Source organism: Bombus pascuorum, chromosome 5, assembly GCF_905332965.1.
Source record: "Bombus pascuorum chromosome 5, iyBomPasc1.1, whole genome shotgun sequence".
Lineage (NCBI taxonomy): Eukaryota > Metazoa > Arthropoda > Insecta > Hymenoptera > Apidae > Bombus > Bombus pascuorum.
This window is the reverse complement of record NC_083492.1, coordinates 6748073-6772592: the sequence shown is the minus strand read 5'-3', so window position 1 is coordinate 6772592 and position 24520 is coordinate 6748073. Positions and strand designations below refer to the sequence as shown.

The 24520-nt window shown below is 29.3% G+C and overlaps 5 protein-coding genes across 11 annotated transcripts; 2 read left to right on the top strand and 3 right to left on the bottom strand.

The window, feature by feature from the left end:
* Positions 1 to 582: 582 nt before the first annotated feature.
* Positions 583 to 8078, bottom strand: LOC132907428 (UNC93-like protein MFSD11). 2 transcript variants are annotated; one of them, XM_060960530.1, is made up of 3 exons: positions 7767 to 8078; positions 3490 to 4602; positions 583 to 3385 (listed from the first exon to the last, which is right to left on the bottom strand). In XM_060960530.1, exons 1-3 carry the CDS (start codon positions 7857 to 7859, stop codon positions 3362 to 3364), a joined length of 1230 nt encoding a protein of 409 aa, XP_060816513.1. In that variant the 5' UTR covers positions 7860 to 8078; the 3' UTR covers positions 583 to 3361. The 2 variants fall into 2 exon arrangements, with proteins under 2 accessions (XP_060816513.1, XP_060816512.1); XM_060960529.1 differs by having other exon boundaries at positions 583 to 4602; positions 7767 to 8077.
* Positions 8079 to 9101: 1023 nt separating this feature from the next.
* On the top strand, positions 9102 to 14580 carry LOC132907345 (rho GTPase-activating protein 44-like). 6 transcript variants are annotated; one of them, XR_009658155.1, is made up of 11 exons: positions 9102 to 9737; positions 10086 to 10239; positions 10319 to 10604; positions 10685 to 10909; positions 11010 to 11307; positions 11394 to 11633; positions 11728 to 12518; positions 12590 to 12762; positions 12836 to 12897; positions 13019 to 13066; positions 13151 to 13168. XR_009658155.1 is itself a non-coding variant. In XM_060960356.1 (10 exons), the coding sequence occupies exons 1-9, from the start codon at positions 9685 to 9687 to the stop codon at positions 12884 to 12886; spliced, it is 2271 nt and encodes a 756-aa protein (XP_060816339.1). In that variant the 5' UTR covers positions 9102 to 9684; the 3' UTR covers positions 12887 to 12897; positions 13019 to 13148. The 6 variants fall into 6 exon arrangements, 5 of the variants coding, with proteins under 5 accessions (XP_060816339.1, XP_060816335.1, XP_060816337.1 ...); XM_060960356.1 differs by lacking the exon at positions 13151 to 13168 and having other exon boundaries at positions 13019 to 13148; XM_060960353.1 differs by lacking the exon at positions 12836 to 12897 and having other exon boundaries at positions 9103 to 9737; positions 13151 to 14580.
* Positions 14581 to 15379: 799 nt separating this feature from the next.
* LOC132907349 (acyl-CoA-binding domain-containing protein 6) lies at positions 15380 to 16248 on the bottom strand. Its single transcript, XM_060960362.1, has one exon. It carries the CDS (start codon positions 16147 to 16149, stop codon positions 15466 to 15468), a length of 684 nt encoding a protein of 227 aa, XP_060816345.1. The 5' UTR covers positions 16150 to 16248; the 3' UTR covers positions 15380 to 15465.
* Positions 16249 to 16373: 125 nt separating this feature from the next.
* On the bottom strand, positions 16374 to 17915 carry LOC132907348 (histone-arginine methyltransferase METTL23). Its single transcript, XM_060960361.1, has 2 exons — positions 17598 to 17915; positions 16374 to 17186 (listed from the first exon to the last, which is right to left on the bottom strand). Exons 1-2 carry the CDS (start codon positions 17760 to 17762, stop codon positions 16602 to 16604), a joined length of 750 nt encoding a protein of 249 aa, XP_060816344.1. The 5' UTR covers positions 17763 to 17915; the 3' UTR covers positions 16374 to 16601.
* Positions 17916 to 18632: 717 nt separating this feature from the next.
* On the top strand, positions 18633 to 21495 carry LOC132907347 (NAD-dependent protein deacetylase sirtuin-7). The gene is made up of 5 exons (XM_060960360.1): positions 18633 to 18761; positions 18851 to 18988; positions 19128 to 19225; positions 19424 to 19639; positions 19747 to 21495. The coding sequence occupies exons 2-5, from the start codon at positions 18890 to 18892 to the stop codon at positions 20903 to 20905; spliced, it is 1572 nt and encodes a 523-aa protein (XP_060816343.1). The 5' UTR covers positions 18633 to 18761; positions 18851 to 18889; the 3' UTR covers positions 20906 to 21495.
* The last annotated feature ends 3025 nt before the right edge of the window (positions 21496 to 24520 follow it).

The window sequence follows — 24520 nt, the reverse complement described above, 5'->3', positions numbered from 1 at the left end:
AATGCAACATTAGAATATTTTAGAATCGTAAAATTATATAAGAATAATAAATCATTGTGCGTATATGTGTGTATATAGGAATTATTGAAATGTACGGTGTTCTGCCACCAATGTATTTTCATATTGAATTTCCTACGTCTTGCGAGGAACTTACAGCTGCTTTACCGGTTTAGTGTCATTCCATATGTTATCGACTCAGCATAGAATACTACTACAGCGCCAATTGTAGATGTACTTAAAACTACTTGCATATGGTATACAATGTTCTAATGTCGGTCAAGTCGCATACTTTCTGTTCATTTCATTCTCAATTTTTGACTAATAAGTTATCCTCTGTGTTTCCAACATTCCAAACATTGATTAATCAAATATGTATATATATGTATATGTAATAATATGTATATGTATATATATATATGTAACTGATGTGTCGATGCCAAAGTAAAGACTACGTAGTAGATGTAAGAAAATTTAAATGTTCAATATGTATCAATGAATATTAAATTGATAAATTAGAAATTTACAAATATTTTTAGATAACATCGATTATCGTTCTAATAATATTAGGAATCATACAAAGTGTTATGCTTTCTGTATCATATATTGCAATTCAAATTACATATATTTACAAATTTGGTCGTAATATATTTACAATAATACTTTAACTAAGAACGGTTTGAAACCTGAATAAATTTTCTATATATTTTGTGAACATTGACATTTACATAGATTTTAAAAATTGACAGAAATTGATCAACGAGAATAGACGAATTTTATTAATAGACAAAAATGTACTTATTCTATATCTAAACGGTACATACACCAAACGGTAGGATTATGTCTTAAATTAATCTCAAAGTTAACAGGTTATTCCTATGTACAGAATATTTTCATACAAAGTACAATATCATTGACTATTTCCTTCGACACCATGAAAAATAAGTTCAAAATTATTTTGTTCGTATATTAACGTACATACATATGTACATAATCGATAATACATGTTTTTATTATTTTTCATACTATTGCTGTAAATACTAGAAAATATCATTTCTTCAACGTTTTTTAAAATATCGATAGAAAACCGTTTACTGTCGCAGTTATCGAGAATGTAATGAACTAACTTTGCATATTACAGTCTTACCACATTTCAAAACTGCGAGAACTCTATTCCATTGAACATATATCAATACATGTATCAATGTATAATATAAATACAAATTATAAGACATTTACGTCAATGGAAGTTCGTGCTATTTATTCACACGGAAGCACAGTGCTCTCTTTATCACTAATCTTTTTAAAAAAATATAGCTATTTTCGCTTTATACTCAGTTCAAACAATGTCTATATCATCTTACATTATAACATTTCACAATCCTAATCTCTTTACAACAGAATCTTTCTCCTAACTTCGATTACCGGAAATAAAATATATCTATAAAATATATATAAACTTGTTTAAACAAAATGTTCGATCATCTAAAAGCTTTATCAAAATCTGTAACTGCAAATTCATATAATAACAATCATAGTTTTATAGTGATACTATATATCTTACAACAGCACGAATTATTATGCAAACGGTATAAAAAAGATATTGCATTGACTGGGGTTATTTGATACTCGTTTCATATTTTCTGCATCTTAATTGCAAACATAGATTAAATATATTTTCTACCCCTAATATAGACGTGAAGTTCTTAAATACTCTTTCTACCATCATAATCCTTTCCTATAATTATGATAATATTCACTATTAAAAATAGACTTACAAATAACAAGATTCATAAAAAAAATAAATTTATCTTTAATATATATATATATATAGATAAAGAGATGTGATGCTTTTTCGAAAATGCCACGAACTTCCAGAATCTAGTAGAATTACTTGGAATTATTTTACAAGTGCAAAATTACTATTCGACGGTAGTAACAAAATATACAACAAAAATTTATAATCTATTTCGTTTCAATGTTTCTTAGTTGGTAACTATCATAAAATAATTAATAGAAACGCAGTCTTTTACGAAATGGTACTGAAACATTGGAATTACACGATTCGTCAATATTCTTATCTCGTTATTCATTTTTGTTTAAGGCTTAACACATTCGCTGCTACAAAAATATAGTTTCTCTACCTCTGAAATTACACAGTTGTCGTCAGAAATGTCTTTATTTTAGGTGATATCTGTTAACACACTGTTCATTATTGTTTTTGTCTTTCTAAGTCTTTCGTTAAAGCTCGTAAAAACAAAAACGCAACAGTTAAATGAACAGCGTTATTTAAATATGTAGTTAAAGCGACGCAATGTTGCGTCAGTAGCAGCAAAAATTGTTAACGTTGGATCAATGCATATTAAATGCCGTTTCATACAATAAAGCTTTAGTTGTACGTAGTTTCTTCATATGTATCGTATTTGATCATAGTAATTTCAATATCGTTTGATATGCTTTTTGAAAACTAACTAATTTTTGTCATTACTTCTGATTCATAACAATTTTGGAATTAGTCAATTATAGAATTCAAAAAGTCTACAAATAGAGCTGATATAATTTCCTCGGTTTATAAATTCCTTTGAAATAATTTACGCATTAAAAAATTGCTTACGTGGAATTGGAAAAATCTTTAGTCTTCCCCCAAATTCTATATTTAGATTTCCAGAAATCTTTATGCTTCCAACACCACTACTTTTTCCAAATTTAAATTTCGCAAGAAAATCTTTACATTGAATACTCCTGACTTATATAATAAATTCCTTCTTTAACGTGGTTGATAACTAATAATGGGACAGAATTGAATGCGTGGTATTAGCGCGCGAAATTCAAACTTGAAAAAAACGACATTCATACGCTCCAATCTAATACATATGTATGCGTATATATATATATAACAAAATCTTTAGTCTTAACTATCTATTTTTATAAAATAATATATCATTGTTACCACTCTTCTCATAACAATAAAATAAATTCATTTGCTTGAGCATTTTTTAAGCTTCCATCGTTCTATTTTTTCTCTATTTGTAATCCATTCAGAACCAAACAATGAGATAACGTGTAAAAGTTGCGTAAACGCAACATTATTAGAGAAAAGGTACATCAAACAAGTTCTATAATGTTCAGAAGTTCAACTTTTTTTAAAATTGGCAATATTATTAAATTTAGGCGAAAGAAGAAATGCTAAAGATAAAAACACCCAATAAATTTTTAGAATTTCATAATCATAATGTAAATTCGATAAAATTAGATAATGCGAATTAATTAATTAAATCATGATAAGATTATAAATGAAATGTTACGTTAACGCAACGTTGGTCCTTAAATAGGTTACTCGCTCGACACGTCGCTCTCCGATTGACTACTCTCTCTTTCCCTTCTTGTGCTATACTCAACGAAACAGAAAGTAGTAGTACCAATAACGATCGTTATCGTTAAGATTAGGAGCTGTACATGGAGATAAACGACATTACTGTAAGCGAAACTTACCGCAGCCGCGACCGATTGGCAAAATTTAAACAGTGCGAAAGCTGGTGCACTTCGTTGTGGAAATAATATGCCTAATAACGAATAGACCTGGGTATTGAAACAGGCATCTCCAAAACCCAGAGCGAGACTTCCAGCCATTGCCAAAACTGGCGAGGGAGTGATATATCCTATGCTATCGGTATCTGCGAATGGCGAGTCGTTCGGTAGATTCAAGAAAATGGAAACGAAAGCGAATAAATGTGCGCAGAACCCGGTAAGCACCACCGACCACACGCCACAGATACGAGATACCTTCGAGCCAAAGATGCCAAAGAGAGCTCCGCCAACCACTTCTCCGATTCCAATGAAAATTCCAGAAAGACCAATCAGACTCTTACGCGAATCACCCATTGCTTTGGTGAATCCGATACTGGACGAGTAGACGCCCGAATAAAACGTCAACACCAGTCCAGTATACACAAACATGGAAGATAGCAGAAGTATCTTTTTTGTAATAAAAAGATCGATCGCATCGGTTAAAGCATGCCAGGCAGCCAACAACGGTTTCTTCCTTGCAGGTTCTGGTATGCGAAGTTCTTTGTCAGCGCTGGAGACACCTTCTGCTTCGCCTAAAACTAGGCTATTCGATATCCTTCTCAAGGTAGCCAGTAAACACGTGCCGAGAATAGCTAATCCGGTGAGCACACCGAAAACGAGTCTCCTAGTCGTCGCATTGATCTTAGAATCGGTAAACATGAAGTAGACGAAAAGGTTGCCAGCAAACATGGAGCACTGAAAAATCGCCCAGAATATACCAGCGTTTCTGGACATTGTGTCCGAGTCGCTGTTTTCCGTTAGGTATTGTCCGTGTCCAGTCCATATCAAAGCAGCTCCCAGACCTAGGATACAGGAAGCAGCATAGAGCAGAACGTTTTGAGGCCAGAGGAAAGATCCTATGAAAAGGACGTAGCAACAAGCGCCGGTCAATATAGCGATCCTCGGCCCTGTCATCGAAATGTACGACGGCGCTAACCAATTGCACGTGGCGAACACGGCATAGATTATCGCTAAGCTAGTGTAGGCCTCGCCGGTGAAATTCGGATCATCCTCGTTAATACTTTGCAGCACTGTTTTCTGCACAGAAAATAAGCCTAATATAATAGAATATAACATGTTTATGTTTTTAATAAGTTGGACTTTCGTTATCTTTGTCATTTTTTAAATACTTCGACATCTTTAGTTACAACATGGTCTATAGGTTATTTTGAGTAGAACTATAAGGACCATGATTGTTACAATCCGATTTTAAAAAACTGTGGAATAAGAATACATATTAGCCTGAATGATTTTAATTACGAATGACTATTATAAATGATTGATATCTTTTTTTATTCTAACGTGAAAGAAATAATTGGTCATTTGCATGGATCGCATTAATATTTGAAAGTTTTTGCATTTCAGCAACGATGAACAAAGTATATATAGATATACCGATGCCCATGATCGGAATGTAACATGTAATTCTAGACCGAGACGTTTTAATCTCGTTCTTTCAATAAAAGTGAAAGGTTTATTTTTATGCGGTATAAAATATAGCTTAGAAAGAGATAAACTTTGTTGCGTTGAAAATCAATTTAGCGCGTCATGTAATACCAGGAACTATGGATTAACTAACAAAGTAGAGTGTTAAGTCAAGTAATCAATGATTACTTAACTTTAACTAATCACCAATATCCTTTCGTTGCTTACTACATAGGTCTTTAGCTCACTGTTTATAAAACAGGTCAACATGATTTCGTACGTTAATAAATGCCATCTTTAGAATAATTTATATAATGACGATCGAGTGATTTTAAAAAATATAAAATGCACTAATAATTTATTAATAGTACATTTTTAATATTAATTTCAAAATAGGCATAATAAGTTATAATAAAAAAATATTGCAAGAATGTATTCTAAAAACAAATTAATTTCAATTATTGTAAATTTTTACAATCTGTTGTTATACTAACAAATTTGATTACAGATACCAATATCGTCATTGATATTTCTATACATAAATGTAGAAACAAACATACAGAACTTCACGATGATCCCAATTTAAAAATATTATTTTTACGAGGTAGATATTTCGATTACATACCGACCTTATTTCAATAAATACTTTTATTTGTACAGTCATTATCTGTTCGATTTTATACTCATTGCAAACTAGATCACAGCTTTCTTGCTTTCATCTTCATTGCGGGATAAAATTGATAGGAGTTATCAGGGCTTGACAATTAAATGATATCTCTTTCTTGCTGTGCATTGAATCATTCATTAAACACGTTCTATACGATATGTACATATCGATGTGCCATATTCAATATATTATGTATTTGTATTCTGTATTTATAACATTATATGTACGTCTTTATAAAGATGAAAGAAATAATATTATCTTATCGACATATATGTCATATTGTGGCTTTTACTTTATACTTTAATACAGAGTATTAATAACATTTTTATTATATCGTTACAACAATTGCAATGACGACCATTAAAGTTATGAAATTATATGTTATTGTTAAAAGAAAATAATACTTTAATCTACAATTTTTACGCACCATGCATACTTATAGAAAATAATCACAAAAATTCCTACTTTTATCTTAGATCCGATAAATGGCTGATAGTGATATTATCAGCTTAAATTTCAGCTAAAATTAATATTATGCTTATCGCATATTAAGAATATAATAAAGAATAATAATTTTACATTTGGATTCAAACCAGACCGACACGGTTCGACTTAATTGTTTCTCTTCTCGCGGCTCATTCGTTTTATCTAATAGATGCTAACAGAATGTGAAATTTGTCGCTAATCTTTTATAACGATACTCGAGAAATTATCATTTAAATATGCTTGTTATAAACATCCTTAAATGATAAAAATATGTGTACAATTCCATTTACAGAAATTACATTGATATTGGAATCTTTGTAGATAAAAATTAAAAAGAAATAATGAATCTGGATATTCCGTTAAGTTTCTCCTATATAAACAACTGACTCTTTCGTGGAAAACATTTTTTTTAACATTGTATGTATAAAATTTCAAAATCACATGTTTATATTTGCTTAAATGAATGCTATGATACTAATGATCCATGCTTTTATTCTAATGAAACATAAATGAATCACTTTAACGAATTACATTATTGTGAAAAACATCTTACATATTCTTACGTAAAAAGTACTGCGCATATAAAAATGATAAGAAATGCTATCTGTTAATCATACAACAACAATATATATAATTATATTATTATTATAGTTAATCTATATTAGATAACATTATAATTAATATTATTATATTTATCACTAATTTATGTTTCCAAATTATTAAGTGTATTGTTAAATATGTTAATATAATAATCATGTGATTTTAAAACTTCAACAAAGAACCATTATAGGTATGGAATACATAAAAAACGTGCTATATTTCTTAACATAATAGTATATAAGTAAATATATAGTTAAAGTATTGTATAGTTAAAGAAGGAAAATACTAATGGACAATTTAATTATTGATTTTTAATGATTCCAAAATTATTACATTTGCAGTACTTAATATTAAATAACTTTCACTTAAAATAATGGCTCCACAACTTAAACCATGCGTAATAATGAACACAATATGTTTTAAGCATACAATAAAAAATATTTAAATAAAGTGTTTAAGGTAATTTCAATTGATTATGATAAATATTGTAACTAAATGTTCAACTTACAATATTATTTATTATTATAACGTATAACAAAGCTATAAGAATAATGAAAGTTTCTTTTAAATTTGACATATGCTAACCTTACGTAGTTGAGAAAGACAAACAGTTTCATACATTGTCCATTTAAATGGTTCCATTAAACCTTATTTTAACATTAATTTATGTTCAGCTACATATTGACAATATTTCCGCAAAATATTAAAAATTTTATTCATTTTCAGTTTATTCGCTAATTACATTTTAAATTTTTCGTATAACGAATGGATAATTATGAAACCAGAGGGAGAAGTATTTCCTCTGTGATAAAACTAAATATAACTCATGCATATACAAAATTTATTGAATTTATGTATATGTTGTATCAAACGTTATCTATACAAACCACATTGGATAGTGATTTATATAAAATAAAATGTATATGTATATTTTGTACAAAAATGCGAAATATATGTAATAAAGAAAGATTAAAAAATTCAGATCAACATTAAAATATTGTGATGATCTTATTTTCAAACTTACCTCGATATTTCCCATTGTCTGAAACGCGGTAAATACCAGCATAAATCCCCAACTCAGTATCAACACATTTAAAAAGCCTCTATCTATTGTCATGATGTTCACTTTGAATAAAATTTACCAAAAATAGAGGAAAAGAATGAGAAAAAGTCGAGACAAATCTTCCGCGCGAACACTTCAAGTGTCGTTAACCGATATTGTGTGTTAAGAGTCAACAGATGGTCACGATTAGTTGAGAAATAAAGGCCAACGTGTGACAACTAACAATACATAATTCCCTTCTTCCCTTTCTCAATTGACATGATTTGAAGTCATCGTCAAAATATGGTTGAATAGTTATCGATTACATGATACGTTACAATGAATATCGATATATCGATACCTTACACACTACGAATAGGTTATGATTGCTATACTTATTTAACGCTTGTATTGTATAATAACGCTTTTTTGAAAAACATTTCGTAGTACGAAAAATATATCAAAACTTATATACAATTTTGCTAATATTTATTTTATTTCAGTATCATTAATTCGAACATCTATAAAAACTTTTTATGAAAAAGGTTTTGTATTAAAATGTAATTTATACGAACAAGTTTGAAAATATACATATATATTTATTTCTTATATTTTGCAGAGATCACAAAAGTATTCATTAATAAATCTTGATATTCAGTGGGATCATATTTAATATTTATTCTATGGTTAAGATAGCTATTTATGCTGCATACTAAGTTTTTACTAAATATATGTTTGCAATAAATATCTTGTAACTAAATAAGTTATAAATTTAAGCAATAGTTTATTTTATTTTTTCCATCTACATATTATGATTTTTGGATAGAATCATTGCTTGTTTTATACCTTAAGCTTACAAATAAACCTTCAATTTAAAACTTCAAACATATATTCCTAAAACCTAGTTAGGTAATCTATGGTAATAGAATTTCTTTGATAAATTTGAACAATATAATCATGATAGTCGTATGTCATTACAGCACTAATAAAATTTCAAATTGTTTTATATAAAATGCACAGAGTGCATACAATATACAAAAACGTAATAAAATAATATCGTTATAATTTTTAATAGGTAGAACGAAATTCTACTTTAGTTTTATTGCTTTAGTTGTATCCATAAAAATATAAATTTGCATAAAAATCCGCAATTTATATATAATAGACACAATAAATACATAAAATTATTTTATAATAAATGTTAAAATACTTTCGTGAGTTGCTGTAGGTCACATCGTTACGATTACTTAACGCGTTTCGCGAATTTTATGTTTCAAATCTCGCGCGGTTAAAACGATTTCTCGTTCTAAACGAAATCTGTATCACAGTGAGAAACAAGAATGGCCGACCGAGAACAGTAAAAACTTGTTGGTTGTCCCGTTATCGAATCTTTTGATAGAAATTTAATGCCTGTTTAAAAAGGAAAGCAAAATTGACACGTGATCCAAGTTTTGTCAAATAATGAACAACGTGAAAATCTTTGCTCGGTTTCGCGGTTGCATTAAACAACCAATGGTGAACAAGGAAATAAAATGCCGCGATTAAAATTTCTATGATTTTGACACGTTTACAAAATTTAAGATCCAAGAAGTGAATCTTGAAACTTTTTTGAGAGTGGAAACTCATCGATATTGTGGAAGGATATATCGATCGGGACATTCTATTTGTTCATAGAGGGTGTGGGATCATTATACAAACATTATGACGAATTGCTGCCTTTCGAGTGATACGAAGGATTCTCTCTATTTTTTTTATCGTCTGCATTTTTTTAATGTCGTCTAATTATACTAAACATGTGTGCTCGTGAAAGTCGTTACAGTTAACAAGTGATAAGTGATCATAATTTAGTAGATTATCGTGTAATTTTATTTATATAATAAGCGTTAGGTGTTTATCAATCATGAAGAAACAATTCTTCAGAGTTAAACAGCTTGCTGATCAAACATTTTCTCGGTAATTGTGATTTAATTTCATTTAAAAGTCTACGAAAATTGTGCATTTTCTAAATGTTACAATGGGTAGATAAAATATTAAACATTTTTAAGTAAAGCATATAATAATATGATATTTTGATATATCTATCATAACAAAAGATAAGAATCTCTGTTTTTCTGTATAATTTTTAAACAATATAATTTTTAACAATGTCAAAACACCATAAGATTCAATAGAAGCGGACATGATATACCAAAATAGCTTATGAATCAGACTATCTCAAAATGGATTGGCTTTAAAGACCGTTGTGTTAATTTGAATTTGTCAGTGTTCAAAAATTAACAGGTCAAATATTTGTTTTTATAGAGCTGGCAAAACAGAAGTGCTTACAGATGATTTACAAGCTGCAGATAAACATGTAGATCAAATCAGAATGGCTCTCATTGGATTAAACAAAAGACTTGGTAATCCCCCAAATCAGGCTATGACACAAGATGTTGCACTGAAGGAAAAGCGATTGGTAATACATAATGATGAAATTTATGTTTAAATTTTGATGATAGCTTCTTTTTACCTTTTTAAAATATATATCCTTTTAGAAAAAGTGTCCAGAATATGTATTAGGTCAAACAATGTTGGAAAATGCTCCTGAAGATGGTCTCATGGGTTTTACTTTGTCAGAGTGTGGTCGTGCACAGATGTATTTAGCAAATGAGGCAATTGAACATGAAGCAAAAGTTGAACAATACGTTGCAATGCCTCTTCAACATATTTTAGATACGGATGTACCAAACATAATAAAACACAAAAGAAATTTAGCTCGACTAACTTTAGATATGGATAGTGTGAGGACAAGATATCAACAAGCCAGTAAACATAGTGCTAGTAAGAAGAAATTTTAATCTGATTTTTAAATTATATTACAAGAATTATGTTTATGTTTTGAAATTAATATTGTGCAATAGGTGCAGGTGCAACAAAGGTAGATAATTTAAGAGAAGAATTGGAAGAAGCAGAAACTAAAGTTGAGCAATGTAGAGATCAACTAGCTGCAGAAATGTTTCAACTTATGTCACGAGAAACTGAATTAGCACATACTATTATACAATATGTAAAACTTCAAAGAGCTTATCATGAAAGTGCACTACATTGCCTTGAAGAGCTCATTCCTGGATTAGAAAGCTATATTAGTACGTATTTAATCGTATTTATAAACCAGAAACATTTAGCGTGTTTGACGAATTTACCAAAAAATTTCATTTAATATGTAACCCTGTTTCATAATTGTAGATGATAACGAAATGAAACCAGTTTATGGTTATCCTTTGGAAGAACATCTCAGAGTAACTAACAGAAAAATTGCATTACCCGTTCAATTGTGTGTATCTGCGTTGCTAAGATTAGGTATGGAAGAAGAGGGCCTTTTTAGAATAGCTGGCGCTGCGTCAAAATCACGGCGAATTAAATTGAGTTTAGATGCATGCTGCCTTACATTACCAACTGCTCTTGAGTATAAAGATCCACATGTCATTGCTGGTGCATTAAAATCTTATCTTCGAGAACTACCCGAACCTCTCCTAACTTACAAGTAAATATAAAAATAATATTTACTGTCCATAATGATAACGAAGAAAATTATAACATTATATTCGTCATTTTTATCTTATTTCAAAGATTGTATCCTGAATGGATGGCGGCTGCAAAAATAACTCAGAATGAAACAAGATTAAGGGCTCTATGGGAGGTGTTACATAAGTTACCAGCTGTAAATTTAGAAAATTTGCGGTTCCTAATCAAATTTCTAGCTGTTCTTACTAAAAACCAAGATGTGAACAAAATGTCGCCACAAAATATTGCGATTGTAATCGCGCCCAATTTAATATGGAGTCCACAAGAGGATGCAAATACAATGGTGTAAGAATATTATTCATTTACATAATTTTTATCATTGATCATCATAGAAAAAGTTATATGATAATCTCTATTAATGTAATATTTATTATTTCAGAATGAACATGAGTACAGCTAATAACTCTAGTCTTATAGTTGATCAATTGATCACGTATGCAGATTGGTTTTTTCCTGGTGAAATCGATTTTGATCGCGATTTAGAAGTTGGTATTATAAATGGTTCGGAAAATCAAACTACGAGTATGCGTCGTTGCATTTCTAACAGTAGTCTTAGTGATCATGGAGAAAGTCCTCCACAAGGCAGTCCTAAACCAGCAGCTCGTAGGAAAAACAAACCAGCTCCAACACCACCAAGTAGCACTACTCCGGATAAACATGATAAGAAACCTGATGATAAACCACCACCCACGCCTGATAAGCCACCTAGACCTTTAACTTCAGGGACTCTTAATCGCATAAAAAAGCATGAAACAAATACCGAATCAATTACAAAACATGACACTAGTACAGATAAACAGGATGGAAGCACAGAAACAGAAACTAAACAACACAATACTGAAGTAAATGCATTTATTGATTCCTCGTTAGTTAATTGTTCAGAACGCGTTGATGAGGTACAGGAAGATTTACATAATGCAAACACAGAAACTGAAAAGATTAATCAAGAAACTCAAAAGGCTGAAAAGAAATTAAATGCTCCTATTGCTCTTGAAAGGAACGCTATGGAAAATATATCGTGCAATAAGTCTCTCGTGGAACTTGAAAATTCAGAAAATTCTACGCAAAAATTAAAGGTAATACCAACCGAAAGACCGCCTCCCGCTACATTAGAAAGACGTAGACCAGTAGCTGCCCCAAGAAGTATAACCAACATAGTACATAATGCGGGTAAATGTTTTTATAATTTTTTTATTGAGAAGCATAATACGAAATGTTTAATATATATCTTAATCTTAAAGAAGAAACGGTTGAATTACGTAAGAAGGCGGACAATAATCCTGTATGTACAAGCACACTTGATAGAAGCAGTAAACCGGCGATTCCAGAACGACCAGCCGGATTAATACGACCTTCGAGCCTTATTAAACAACAACCACGGCACAGTAACGAAAACCTAGACAGCGAAGCAGGAGTGAGTATTAAGAGTTTCTAAACGTCACGTTTAGATTCAGTATATGTAAGATAATTCTTTAAAATAAATGTAGTTACTGCCAATGGACTCGACAAATATCACTGCCTGGATATTGCAATTTTGAAATACAATAACGTAAGCTATAAATAAAGATGAAGAATAAACGTGTTAAAAGCTATTTTCATGAAAAAAATGTCGAATCGCATAATAATTTGTCAGAGCTATTAATATCTTTTTCCTTTTTAATAACCTATAGCCTTTAACTTTGGAAAGAGCTCATGTATATTCAGTGGACAAACAACAGGTCAGTATAATACAAGTGCGTGGCAATGGCAATGCGTTCTGCACCTCGGGCAACAACAATGGCAACGCGGCTTCGAACTTACAGAGAAGCCCCAGTGTAGGTAGTCGACCTTCGTCTATGTCCTTGTACGGCGAACGACCGGAAAAGCCAGCCAAATTGAACGCTCCGGAACAAACGAAAGCTCACGTGCGAACCAGATCAGAAGGAAATATTATCGATGTGCAAACTCAGACTGAGACGGTGGTAGTTGTTAAATCACCGCAACAACCTGTTCCGGCGTCTCCAAGATTTCATCAAAGACCTCCGCGACCACAACCGCCACCACCACCTCCACCCACCGCGCGTGTTAAATCGGAACACGAAAGTACTAATCTCTAGAATCAACTGTATAAAAAGTGATTATTACATTTATAAGAGAACTTTATAGAAATTAATATTTTTAAAAAATGAAGGCTATATTTCTTATAAAATAATATGGAACTGTAGGAAACTCTTAACAAGATAATGTAAATTTTCTTATTTTTGATGTTAAATAATGAATGTTCCAATTTCGAGAATCACATTGAAATTGATAGCACAGTTAAATGAAATTTCATTTTAACTTTTTGAAATTATGCAGAAGGCGAAAAAATATGTTTTCTTCGGTATTTTTAAAGTGATAATAAACAAGAACTAAATTTGCAATTGTAAGATTAAACATTTTTAAGTTTTTATAGTCATATATTAAAGATAATTAAAAAAAGTTATACATCTTATTTTCATATTTAACTCTAATATTTTTGCAACTTATTGACTTTTATACTTGTTATCAGAATAATGAAAACATATAAATGTATAAAAAGACGTGGCATTTAATGTCTCTAGATTGACATACCTTTTAAGCACACAACTTTCAGTATGGTTATTATGTAATACAAAATGGTATATATTTGGCATTAACTATAACACATTTGTATGTTATTTATTTATACTTGCAGAGTATATGCTAGATTGTAATGCATTTAATAAGGTGATTACTTATAAAAAAAAACACAGAAAAGGGATGAATTTTTCGAATTAGCTTTAAGTTGTTGCAAAGAATTTTGGATGAACTAATATAAATTGACTTTAATGTAAATAAATAGGCATCCTTTGCGTATATTTGTTTTACAAAATAACAATACTGTGATAATATAGAGTTTATAATATTGCCAAAAATTCTAAAATTTTCAGTTATTTAGCTCAAATAAAAAACTGTTTAATAACATTATCCAATTATTCAAAACTTATTTTATTGTATTACATATACAAAATTGTTTTATTTTTGTTTAATAATGCAATACTTATTTTGTGATTTACAAAAATGTTACAATATATTAACAAATTGTACCTTCTGAAAATGGAGTATTTTTTAAATGTAAAGGAAAATGTATGTATTGATAAATATATTGTATATAACACGTAATAATTTCATATATAAAAAATTCTTTTCTGTTTTTACAAGTATGCAATAATAAAAAACAAATCTAATTTTATATTTGTTTTTTTATATGAAATCACCTGCATGTTGAAAATACGATTTAGCGAACTATCTTTAAACAACATTATTAAGGAAAATGTTATAAATTTGTTTGATTATTTCTTATTTCAATAATTCACATTTGTAACTGATTGTTTGATGATATAGATATAAAATTTCAATATGATATTTTATTGAAAAACTACTTGATAAAATTTTTAGTTGCTAAAAACAATATTTAAATACATCATAAACATACTTTTATCCATTCCATCAAACAATCAGGATTTATATTAGATGAAATTTATATATTAAACATTGTTATATTAGTTAAGCCAAAACAAAAATGGCAGAATATTTTATAAATTTTTTTAGTGTAGTATAGATCATCTAACTTCTTGGTTTCTACATTCTTTTTTTGTAGTAATATGCATACTTGACTGATATATTAATTATAATAAGGATATAACTAATGCAACAACATTTACATCTTATTTGAAATAATGATTTTAAGTATGTAATTTATCGAATATCTTTGATTGTTACAAGTTATACATTTTTTCCTCATTAATTAATTTAGAAATATTTGTAAAGTGAGTACATTAGCCTCTGTGTACTCCATTAATGTTAAAATACTATTTATATTTCGTGCCTAAAAATGTACTACTATGTAAAAACGTTTTAACATTGTCTCTGATAAATTATGCATTTACCTAAGAAGTGCTTAGGCTGTGAATATAGTTAAAAAAGCTAATGGAAGATTTATTTGTTTATAAATAAAGAGTTTCTAAAAACAATTAAACTATAATATAAAATACTATGAAAAAATCATTAATTCAATTTATTAACATTCATTGTTAAATTTAGTTATTACATGATGATTACATATATTAATATTTAATCACAATATATGTTTTAAATGTTCATCAGCAATGTCTTTAGGTGTCATACCATTATTATCTTTTATGGACTCAGCTCCAATAGACAGTAAATACTTTACAACATCAAGATGCCCACATGAAGCTGCATAATGCAATGGTGTTTGTCCATCTTCATCTTGTGAATTTACACTTGCTCCTTTTTTAATTAATTGTTCTATAATTCTCAAATGACCTCGATCTGCAGCCCAGTGTATAGGTAACAGACCTTCCGAATCTATTAAATTTGCATGTTTTGGTTCTTTGTTTAGTAGTTCTTGTACTTTTTCATTATGTCCTTCTTTCACCCAATCCAAAAAAGTTTTGTCCGTATCACTTATTTCATCTTCCATATTTATTAATCGACTAATAGCAACCCAGTTATTAGATTCAGATTGCGCATCTTGTTCCCAGTTTGGATTAAGTTTAGATAGTTCAAGTACATAATTATTCATAGCATCATCACAACTCATATCATTAAGACTTTTCCATGCTTCCCATTTCTGTCGTGCTTGCATTTGATACCAATTGGGTTTTGAGATATTACATGATCCAATTGTAGCCTGTTTATATAAAGCATAGAATTTTAAGAGTTCTGTGGAATTTAATTCCGATGCCAGTGACTGTAAATAGATCGTAGCTTTATTGAATGTTTTTTCAATACTCATTTTGTTATTGTTTATATTATTTACATCAATAAACTATGATCGAAGGGTTGGTTAATAATAGGATTTATATTAATAGTGATTATTTTTTTATTGTCTGTATTTTGTGTATATTCACTGTGCAAATACTTTCATTACTCATATGTATCAGCATCTAATATGTGTTTCTCTACAAACTGTTTAACGGGGTCTTCATACAAATATTTAAGACCTTTAGTAAGAAATAGTTTCCCATTATCCAAAACATGATCTGTATTAAGTACAGAGTTTGCTGCTAATTTATCATAAAATTCTACAAATCCATAACCTGTGCTTAAACCATGTTTGTCAAATATAATTTTTGCAGTTTTCACATCACCATATACTGAGAAGTATCCTTCAAGCTCGGAGTGAGAAACAGTCCATGGAATATTACGTATAGAAATTAGATATCTTCTAATCATGGCAAAAGACACTTAAGCTGCACGCTGTATACTTAATAAGTGAATTGTATGATCTTGCATTAATTCATGTATGTTTATATCAGAATCTGTTCCGAGTCCAGCCAATGATATATGAGTGCAGGTAAGATTCCACTTATTTAATAGATGTTCTATAGACCAATCCGCACTTCTTTCATGATAGGTACACAAGAATTTTGCATTTGGATTTCTTTCTAATAAAAATGCTACTGTAACAACTATATCTTCGAATAACGTTGGTTCATAAAAACAATCAGAACCAAGAATTAAATCTAATGGCCCAATTGAAAATAAACTAGACAAGAATAAACCCCATGTAATGCCAACAATTTGAACTTGAGATAAAATACCATTTAATTCGCAACTTCTTCTTATATGCTGTAGACTTCTAGGAAAACTAGCAGAATCGCTTAAAGTTACAATAGCACCACATTTACTAGCTAAAATTCCAGGAAGAGCTGTACCTGAACCAAGTTCTAAAACTCTCTTCCCAATAAGTTCTTCTTTATGTTCCCAAAGAAACCAAGCTAACACAGGTGCAGAAGGCCATGTATAAAAACTATAATTAGCTTGAAGTAACTGTAACAAAAAATAAGTTGACAATAATACATGAAGCAAAAAATACTTAAATAAGATCACAAATTTTAACCTACTCACAATATACTTTAAAGAATTAAATTATCTTTTAAAACTTATTAATATTTAATGTTTTATGATTAATTAAAATGTGAATTCATATGTTAAACGCTTTATCTACGTTACTCCATTTAAAAAACATGAATTACTAACACAATTATTTTACTAATAATAATATTGGTTTGGCAACTAAGTGATTGCGGATTTTGTCATTACGTGGTATTGACATAATCCGCAATCACTTAGTTGCCAACCCAATATACAAAAAAATACATAACCAAAAAGAGTACATGTGATATACATACAATAAAAAAATGAATCAATAATGTATCAGTTACTGAAAAATTGTAGTACCTCGAGGATATAAATCTCTAAACTCTCGTTGCACTGTATGTTGTCCTGAGTCTTACGAGAAGTAAACAAAAATTTTTTCACTTGCTCAGAGACGATTCCATCGGACATTAGGCTGTGCGTAGGTGGACTGGTATCGCGTGAAATACTTTCTTCTAAACCTGGCATGACTAATTATCAAACCGTTTCCACTAGTACCTATTCATTCTGACTGTAATTATTTAGTTGCAAATAGAAATCATAAACTTCGAATTTTCTTTGTCAACAAATAAAATCAAAGTCGAAAATATAATCGCTATTTTGTCCAGAGTTGTCGATTCACACCACAATAGAAAATACAAACGTGTAGATAATATTTAAATTTTCAAATGGCGGGAACAAGTTTCGAAAGCATTTCAATTGTATATTTAATAACCTTCTTGTTATCACTAATACAAATTATTTTTACTACTGCCACATTTTACTCGTTTTTTCTTTGTATGAATCTTAAAAAAAAAAATGTTTGGATTTATATAATGCTATAAATGTATATGAATAATTTACATGGATAACATATATCTATATGTAATTCAAAAATCTAGAAAAAGTTAATATTCTTTAGCAACATTATTAATTGTTTATGTGATTAAATGTAAGAACTATTAATTAAATCTTAAATTGTAAAATAAATATTCAGCAATATCAAATTTTGTTATGTATAATTTTTGCTTTAATATTGTTAAATATATGTATCCGTGATTTCATTGATTACATTGATTCTATTAATATTAAGTTTAGGAATATTTTCGTACAAAATGTCATATAGAATAGTCGCCTTCTACGTACAGAATTTCTTGGCAAAATAAATGACAAATTTTGTGTTATATAAATTAATTTAAGTCTACAAATTCATGTTAAAAAACATGTTCCTTAATATGTTCCCTTACTTTTTTTGTTAGTAATAAAATTGGTTACAATGGTTTATGTGTATTTGACAAAATTGGAGTATTCGTAATGTAGGATGTATTTTTGCCATTTTAATATTGTCATTCTATGTCATGAAGTATTCATAGTTTAAAACGATAATATTTATAACTTTGTCATAGTTATAAATTTATTTGTAAAAGGTTGTAATATGCACATGTACATTTTCACAATGTATTTTTAATCATATATTAAGTGAAAAATGTACATTATTAATAACAATAATAGATGATATATTACTGATATACTAGAAATATTAATTTTAAGCGATCATGACATTTCTATCATTTTAGATACTTGATACAGTGCCGTGCTGGTCGTTTTGATTAAAGATGGAGGAGGCTGGTAATGAGAAGTTTCTGTCAAGGAGGCGTTCCGCAGCTCTTAAAGCTTTCAAAGTTAAAGACGAACGAGTAGCAACTTTTAAAAAGGTACGTGCATAATTTTTAATACATCCTATTCTATTATAGTTAGTCGTAAATTTTATCCAAAATTTCTATGTATCTCCCGGCATTGTTTTCGATGCATCGTAAACAACAATGGGAATGTTACATTTTTATGTCTTTTTAGGTAGCTGCGATTTTGCAAAAATCTGAAAGAGACAGAACTGCAGAAGAAACAGGGATACTCGTATCTTGTAGTGATGTAGTAAAAGAGGTTAATTTAAGGTATAGCCATTTTGGAAATCATTGATTGTACACTAATGAACATGTCAAATTATTTTGTTACTGCTAATATAATATGGAATATTGTCATAATATACGAATCTTTTTATTGTTTTTATGAACAAATAAATATTTTAAAAATGTAGTTTAGTAATAAATATGCTGACAATTATGTTAACGAAAAATTTACCAATTTCTTAGACAAGAGAAAAGGCATAGGGTAAAAGCAAGACTTGAAGAGGTAGAAGATGCACCAGAAATTTTAGAAGAAAAGTGTATGAGATTGGCTGCAGCTATCAGCAGAGCAACATCGCTTGCTGTTTATACTGGTGCTGGTATTAGTACAGCTGCTTCTATCCCTGATTATAGAGGAACAAATGGCGTTTGGACTCGTTTACAACAAGGAAAAGATATCGGGTAATGTTAAAACTAATCAAATAGTGTTAAAGGATAGTTAATCAGATCTAGTTTTCTTTTATTATATATATTACTAGGTATTTTGATTAATTTATTATATATTTCAGCAATCATGATCTTAGCCAAGCAGAACCAACGTTGACACATATGGCTCTTTATGCCTTATATAAAGCAAGGGTTTTAAAACATGTAGTTTCTCAAAATTGTGATGGACTTCATTTGCGTAGTGGAATACCTCGTACACTTCTATCTGAAGTTCATGGTAATATGTATGTAGAAGTTTGTAGAATGTGTAAACCATATAGAGAATATTGGAGATTGTTCGATGTTACTGAAAAAACAGCTCGATATTCTCATGGTACTGGAAGATTATGCCATAGATGTAACTCTGGTTTGCAAGATTCCATTGTTCATTTTGGTGAAAGAGGCAATCTTCCCTGGCCAATTAATTGGAATGGTGCAACAAGAGCAGCAAAGCAAGCAGATGTTATATTGTGTTTAGGTTCTAGCTTAAAAGTTCTGAAGAAATATCCATGGTTGTGGCAGATGGATAGGCCGATACATAAACGTCCGTCACTGTACATTGTAAATTTACAATGGACACCGAAGGACGAAAATGCAGTTTTGAAAATAAATGGAAAATGCGACGAAGTTATGAAAAGAATTATGGCTCATCTTGGGTTGGAAATACCACAGTATAATCGTGCCAAGGATCCTATCTTTTTCCACGCTGTACGACTTAGAAATAATGAACAGCACACAACAAGTCAACCTTGCTTGGAAGAGCCATCCAGTATTGTTCATAAGGAACTAAATCAAATTAATGACAATTTTCACGAAGATGTTTCATCCGAAACCAAAGAGGAAGAATGTGTTTCACCCAAAAGAGTAACCGAATCAATGTCTGCTTATTCAGCACCATTTTTTACTGCATTACCATTTTTGTCCATGGGCTTACCATTTCCACCAATGTATATGTGCCCTCAACTAACACCACTTTTTTATTATCCATTCATGCAAGTACCGAATATGACCTCAGACGTGCCAAAACCTAAACCTACGTGTATTTTTTGCATGGAAAACGAAGGCTCTCTTACTTGCCTTTATTACCAACGAGATGCAGATAATTTTAATTTAACAGGACCCGAAAGTAAGCAGATAAAAGATACAAAAACATTGGTAATCCATACAGATCCTCCAATAGCTGCTAAAAATCCTGGGTGGTTTGGTAAAGGATATCGCAAAGGCATGAAAAGGAAACGGTAGCATTTACTCTTTCTCATATACGACCTTTCTTTCATTTTCGTTATAATGTGAACATATATACAACATATGATATATGATAATGTATGTAAATGTTTGATTTCTCCATATCATGATGAGATCTGTATACACACTTTAGATATGTGTAGGAACTTAATTCCAGTACCCAAAATTTTAGCAATTAATTAAATTAAAGTATTTAAAATTAAAAAACTTAAATCTCCATACTCTGAAGTATTCTATTAAACCTGTTTAGTAGTTGTGTGATTATTTAATTTTAAAGCTTCAGTTACAGAATGAAACAATTAATACATATTTAAAAACATCTACAAATATCTAACCTGAAAATCGTTAAATTGATTGTTAAGTGCTTATTATGAAATTTGCTCGATTTAATGTTTTTACTATTGTACAGGCTAATTATATTGTGATTTTTAGTTGTAAGATTCGTAAAGTGTTATGCAAATCATGAAAAGTTATAGTGACCAAAGTGATATATCTTTTATTAAAATTTTTTACTTTGTATTTGTACAGTTGAATGTAACATAATTTAAAAAAAAAAAGAATGTATGCATAAGTAGTATACATGTAAAGCTTTTTGTATCTTTTTATATTGATTTACCATTCCAGTTTTATGAACTAAGAGTTAGAACAAAATTAATCCTATGAATATTAAAGGACTGTTTGTAATAAGTATCGAAGTATATTAGCTCCTTTTTTTTACTAAACGATGCAATAAACAATACAACATTTTATATAAGAATATAAACATCCATCTTTTATTTATTTATTTATTTTTTTATATAGCCATCTTAAAATTAAACAGATATAAACAAGGTACATCTGAAATTATTTATTAACTATGAAATCAAACGTAACGCGATATATAAACATGCGCGTGCCTATACACATAGTGCATTTTTTTATATCACTAAAAAGTTTACTATTTTGTATTATACATATAACTCTATGGCGATTTTTAATAATATAGACTACATGTAATGTATGAAAAACATAAAATTTTTTAAAAATATGCAATAATATATTTTTTTTAAAATGATGCAGCTATAAAAATAACATTAAGTCACGGTATTTCAGATAAAACAGACTGTTACTTATAAGCTTATTAATTAATTATATACTGATAGACAAACCAATATGTAATAACTATATAGTTCTAAAATTCCTTATCCATTTGATAATTTTTATTGCATGATATTTACCAAGCTCAAATTTAATAATAAAACAAGATATGTATATATTTTATAATGTGATGCGTATATATATATATAGTTCATGAGACAATATAATCATTACTATTTCTATGATTAATTATTAACATTATTAAAACGATAATAGACAAAAGAAAATAAAAAATCTTTATAAGTAAAAGAGAAGATCATTGAATATTTAAAGTTAACTGCGTTTCACGTTACATTTTTTATCTGTGTGGAACAATATTCGTAAGTAAATTTTTCCATTTTTACCATTAAGTACCGAATTTTTTTAAATGAAATAGATTTGTAATGTTTTAAGTTTATGATTTTTGATAACGTAGGTTTCGAAAATATAATCTAACAAATTAGAAATAAATAAATACATAGACGTCAATATAAGTAAAGATTATATTATATAAAATTAGGAAGAAATCTTTTATATGAAAGATATATTGAAATGGGTGAGAGATATCAAGGGATAGACTTTCGATAGAAATAAACGCAACTTACATGGCGGTGAGTGAACGTTATCGAAGATATGTATATAGTATGATATGTGTAGGTAGAATAAGAGTTACAGCATCAAGGTGAGGTAAAGAAAAGGAAAGGAGATAGAAATGAGAACGAAAGGAATATAAAGAGGGAGAGAAGTATAAGGGCTAATGCTGGCAGAAGGGAAGAGATTGAAAAAGCCTACAGTCTGTTGTCATGGTAACCCCGTACAGCGTCACCCTATTACCAGCTTCGACAGTACTTATTGTAAAGCCTACCGTAGTACTTTACCGATACTACGATAGTGTACGTCGACCGCTCATTGACTTCTTGACTTTGTACAACGGGATCTCGTTGCGAAGCATGTGGTTCTACTCCTTTTACGCTGTTCTTCTAGAAATGACATCGGAATAGTTTCCTAGCCAATAAAGAACTATACATAAAGGAATAGGAGAAATATCATTTATTAATTTCTTACAGCTTAATTTTAAGTTTTTAGAAATATAAAACATTTTAAATATTTTCTACCTTTTTAATTTTTTGAACCTATCATCTTATGTATTTTAAATTAAACGTAGCAGTCGAGTATGCTATTTAAATTGGCATAAACAATATTTTTATAGCTAAATTTTCAAATTGCTGAAATGTACAAATTTTACATCTTAGGTGAACGAAATTGTTAGCTTTGAAAAAAATACTATAAGACTATACAGAATTAATAATTTTTTAATGTTATACATTTATGTTAAAGCATCTGTTTCGTTATAATTCGTGAATCAATTAAAAAGAACATATTTAACTTACGTTTACATTGAATTATAACGAAAGAAGAATATACTATTAACATTAAGTAAATCGTAGAATACTTTTGACTTAAATAAGATGCGAGACCAAAACTATTAGTACAATTACTTTCGATTGAGCCAGTATACAAATGTTAGTAATATGCTTATATCATCGCATTATATCTGTGCATGCACGCGCATATGTGCTCATAAACTCAAGTCGATGGTACAAGGTAATTAACTATAATTAGTTCTATTGTACTGTGTTGTTCTTACATCATCTTTTATGTAGTACAAGAACATAATTGCTACCTTTCAAACATTTATTTATTTGAAGTCTATATATAAATTATTTATGACATGTATTTTATAAAAAAATTTTAGTAACGAAATTATTGCTATAATTATAATACATATAGGCCTCGAGAATTAAATAAAGCAATTTATATATATTCTGAAATTAATATATTTAAATTTGTATTCTGGTAAATAATTTCTAATATATGATATACATTCAATGCTTACATTCATGCTACTTTCGACTTTAACCATGATTATTTCTTTTTCATGTTCGTATTTCTTCAGATATCTTCTTTTTTTAAAATACTTTATTCATAGAAGGTGTAAAATATATAAATATTGAATACCAAAACAAATATTTAAAAATGATTTATATTTTAATAACATATATTGAGATGCAACATCCATCTCGGGTCATATATAGACCCGAGGAAAACAGGAGGGTTAATTAGTAGAAAGTTGAAACGTAAAAGTGTTCGAAGTTGTAGTTTCAGAAATTGTTATTTAAATTATGCGTTAATTATCGTACTGCATAGACTTATAAATGTGTATCTTTTGCAAGATTAATATTGTTAATAATGGTAAAGAAATTTTTATTTCATTCGATCAACTTGCCTTTTGTATGGCTTACATACAAAGCGAATGTACTATACTATATGTCACACTGTAAATCTATTCTATATAACGCTTTACATTTATAGTTTAATGTAAAGATATTATATCAACCAGAAATACAAGAAAACAATATACAGAATACGCGATAGAATGAATGGATTTAAAAAGCCAACAGTGCGGCTCGGGGACCTAAATCCATACAAGGAGGA

What these genes read in the sequence shown, in the direction of transcription:
- LOC132907428 (XM_060960529.1), bottom strand. Translation starts at nt 7,859, where the DNA reads ATGACAATAGATAGAGGCTTTTTAAATGTGTTGATACTGAGTTGGGGA. An exon ending in AGACAATGGGAAATATCGAG is followed by an intron (nt 4,603 to 7,766) that starts GTAAGTTTGAAA and finishes TTTTCTGTGCAG; the next exon opens with AAAACAGTGCTGCAAAGTAT.
- LOC132907345 (XM_060960351.1), top strand. Translation starts at nt 9,685, where the DNA reads ATGAAGAAACAATTCTTCAGAGTTAAACAGCTTGCTGATCAAACATTT. An exon ending in CACTGAAGGAAAAGCGATTG is followed by an intron (nt 10,240 to 10,318) that starts GTAATACATAAT and finishes ATATCCTTTTAG; the next exon opens with AAAAAGTGTCCAGAATATGT. An exon ending in GAGGATGCAAATACAATGGT is followed by an intron (nt 11,634 to 11,727) that starts GTAAGAATATTA and finishes TTATTATTTCAG; the next exon opens with AATGAACATGAGTACAGCTA.
- LOC132907349 (XM_060960362.1), bottom strand. Translation starts at nt 16,149, where the DNA reads ATGAGTATTGAAAAAACATTCAATAAAGCTACGATCTATTTACAGTCA.
- LOC132907348 (XM_060960361.1), bottom strand. Translation starts at nt 17,762, where the DNA reads ATGCCAGGTTTAGAAGAAAGTATTTCACGCGATACCAGTCCACCTACG. An exon ending in TAGAGATTTATATCCTCGAG is followed by an intron (nt 17,187 to 17,597) that starts GTACTACAATTT and finishes TTTTTGTTACAG; the next exon opens with TTACTTCAAGCTAATTATAG.
- LOC132907347 (XM_060960360.1), top strand. Translation starts at nt 18,890, where the DNA reads ATGGAGGAGGCTGGTAATGAGAAGTTTCTGTCAAGGAGGCGTTCCGCA. An exon ending in GAGTAGCAACTTTTAAAAAG is followed by an intron (nt 18,989 to 19,127) that starts GTACGTGCATAA and finishes ATGTCTTTTTAG; the next exon opens with GTAGCTGCGATTTTGCAAAA. An exon ending in CAACAAGGAAAAGATATCGG is followed by an intron (nt 19,640 to 19,746) that starts GTAATGTTAAAA and finishes TATATATTTCAG; the next exon opens with CAATCATGATCTTAGCCAAG.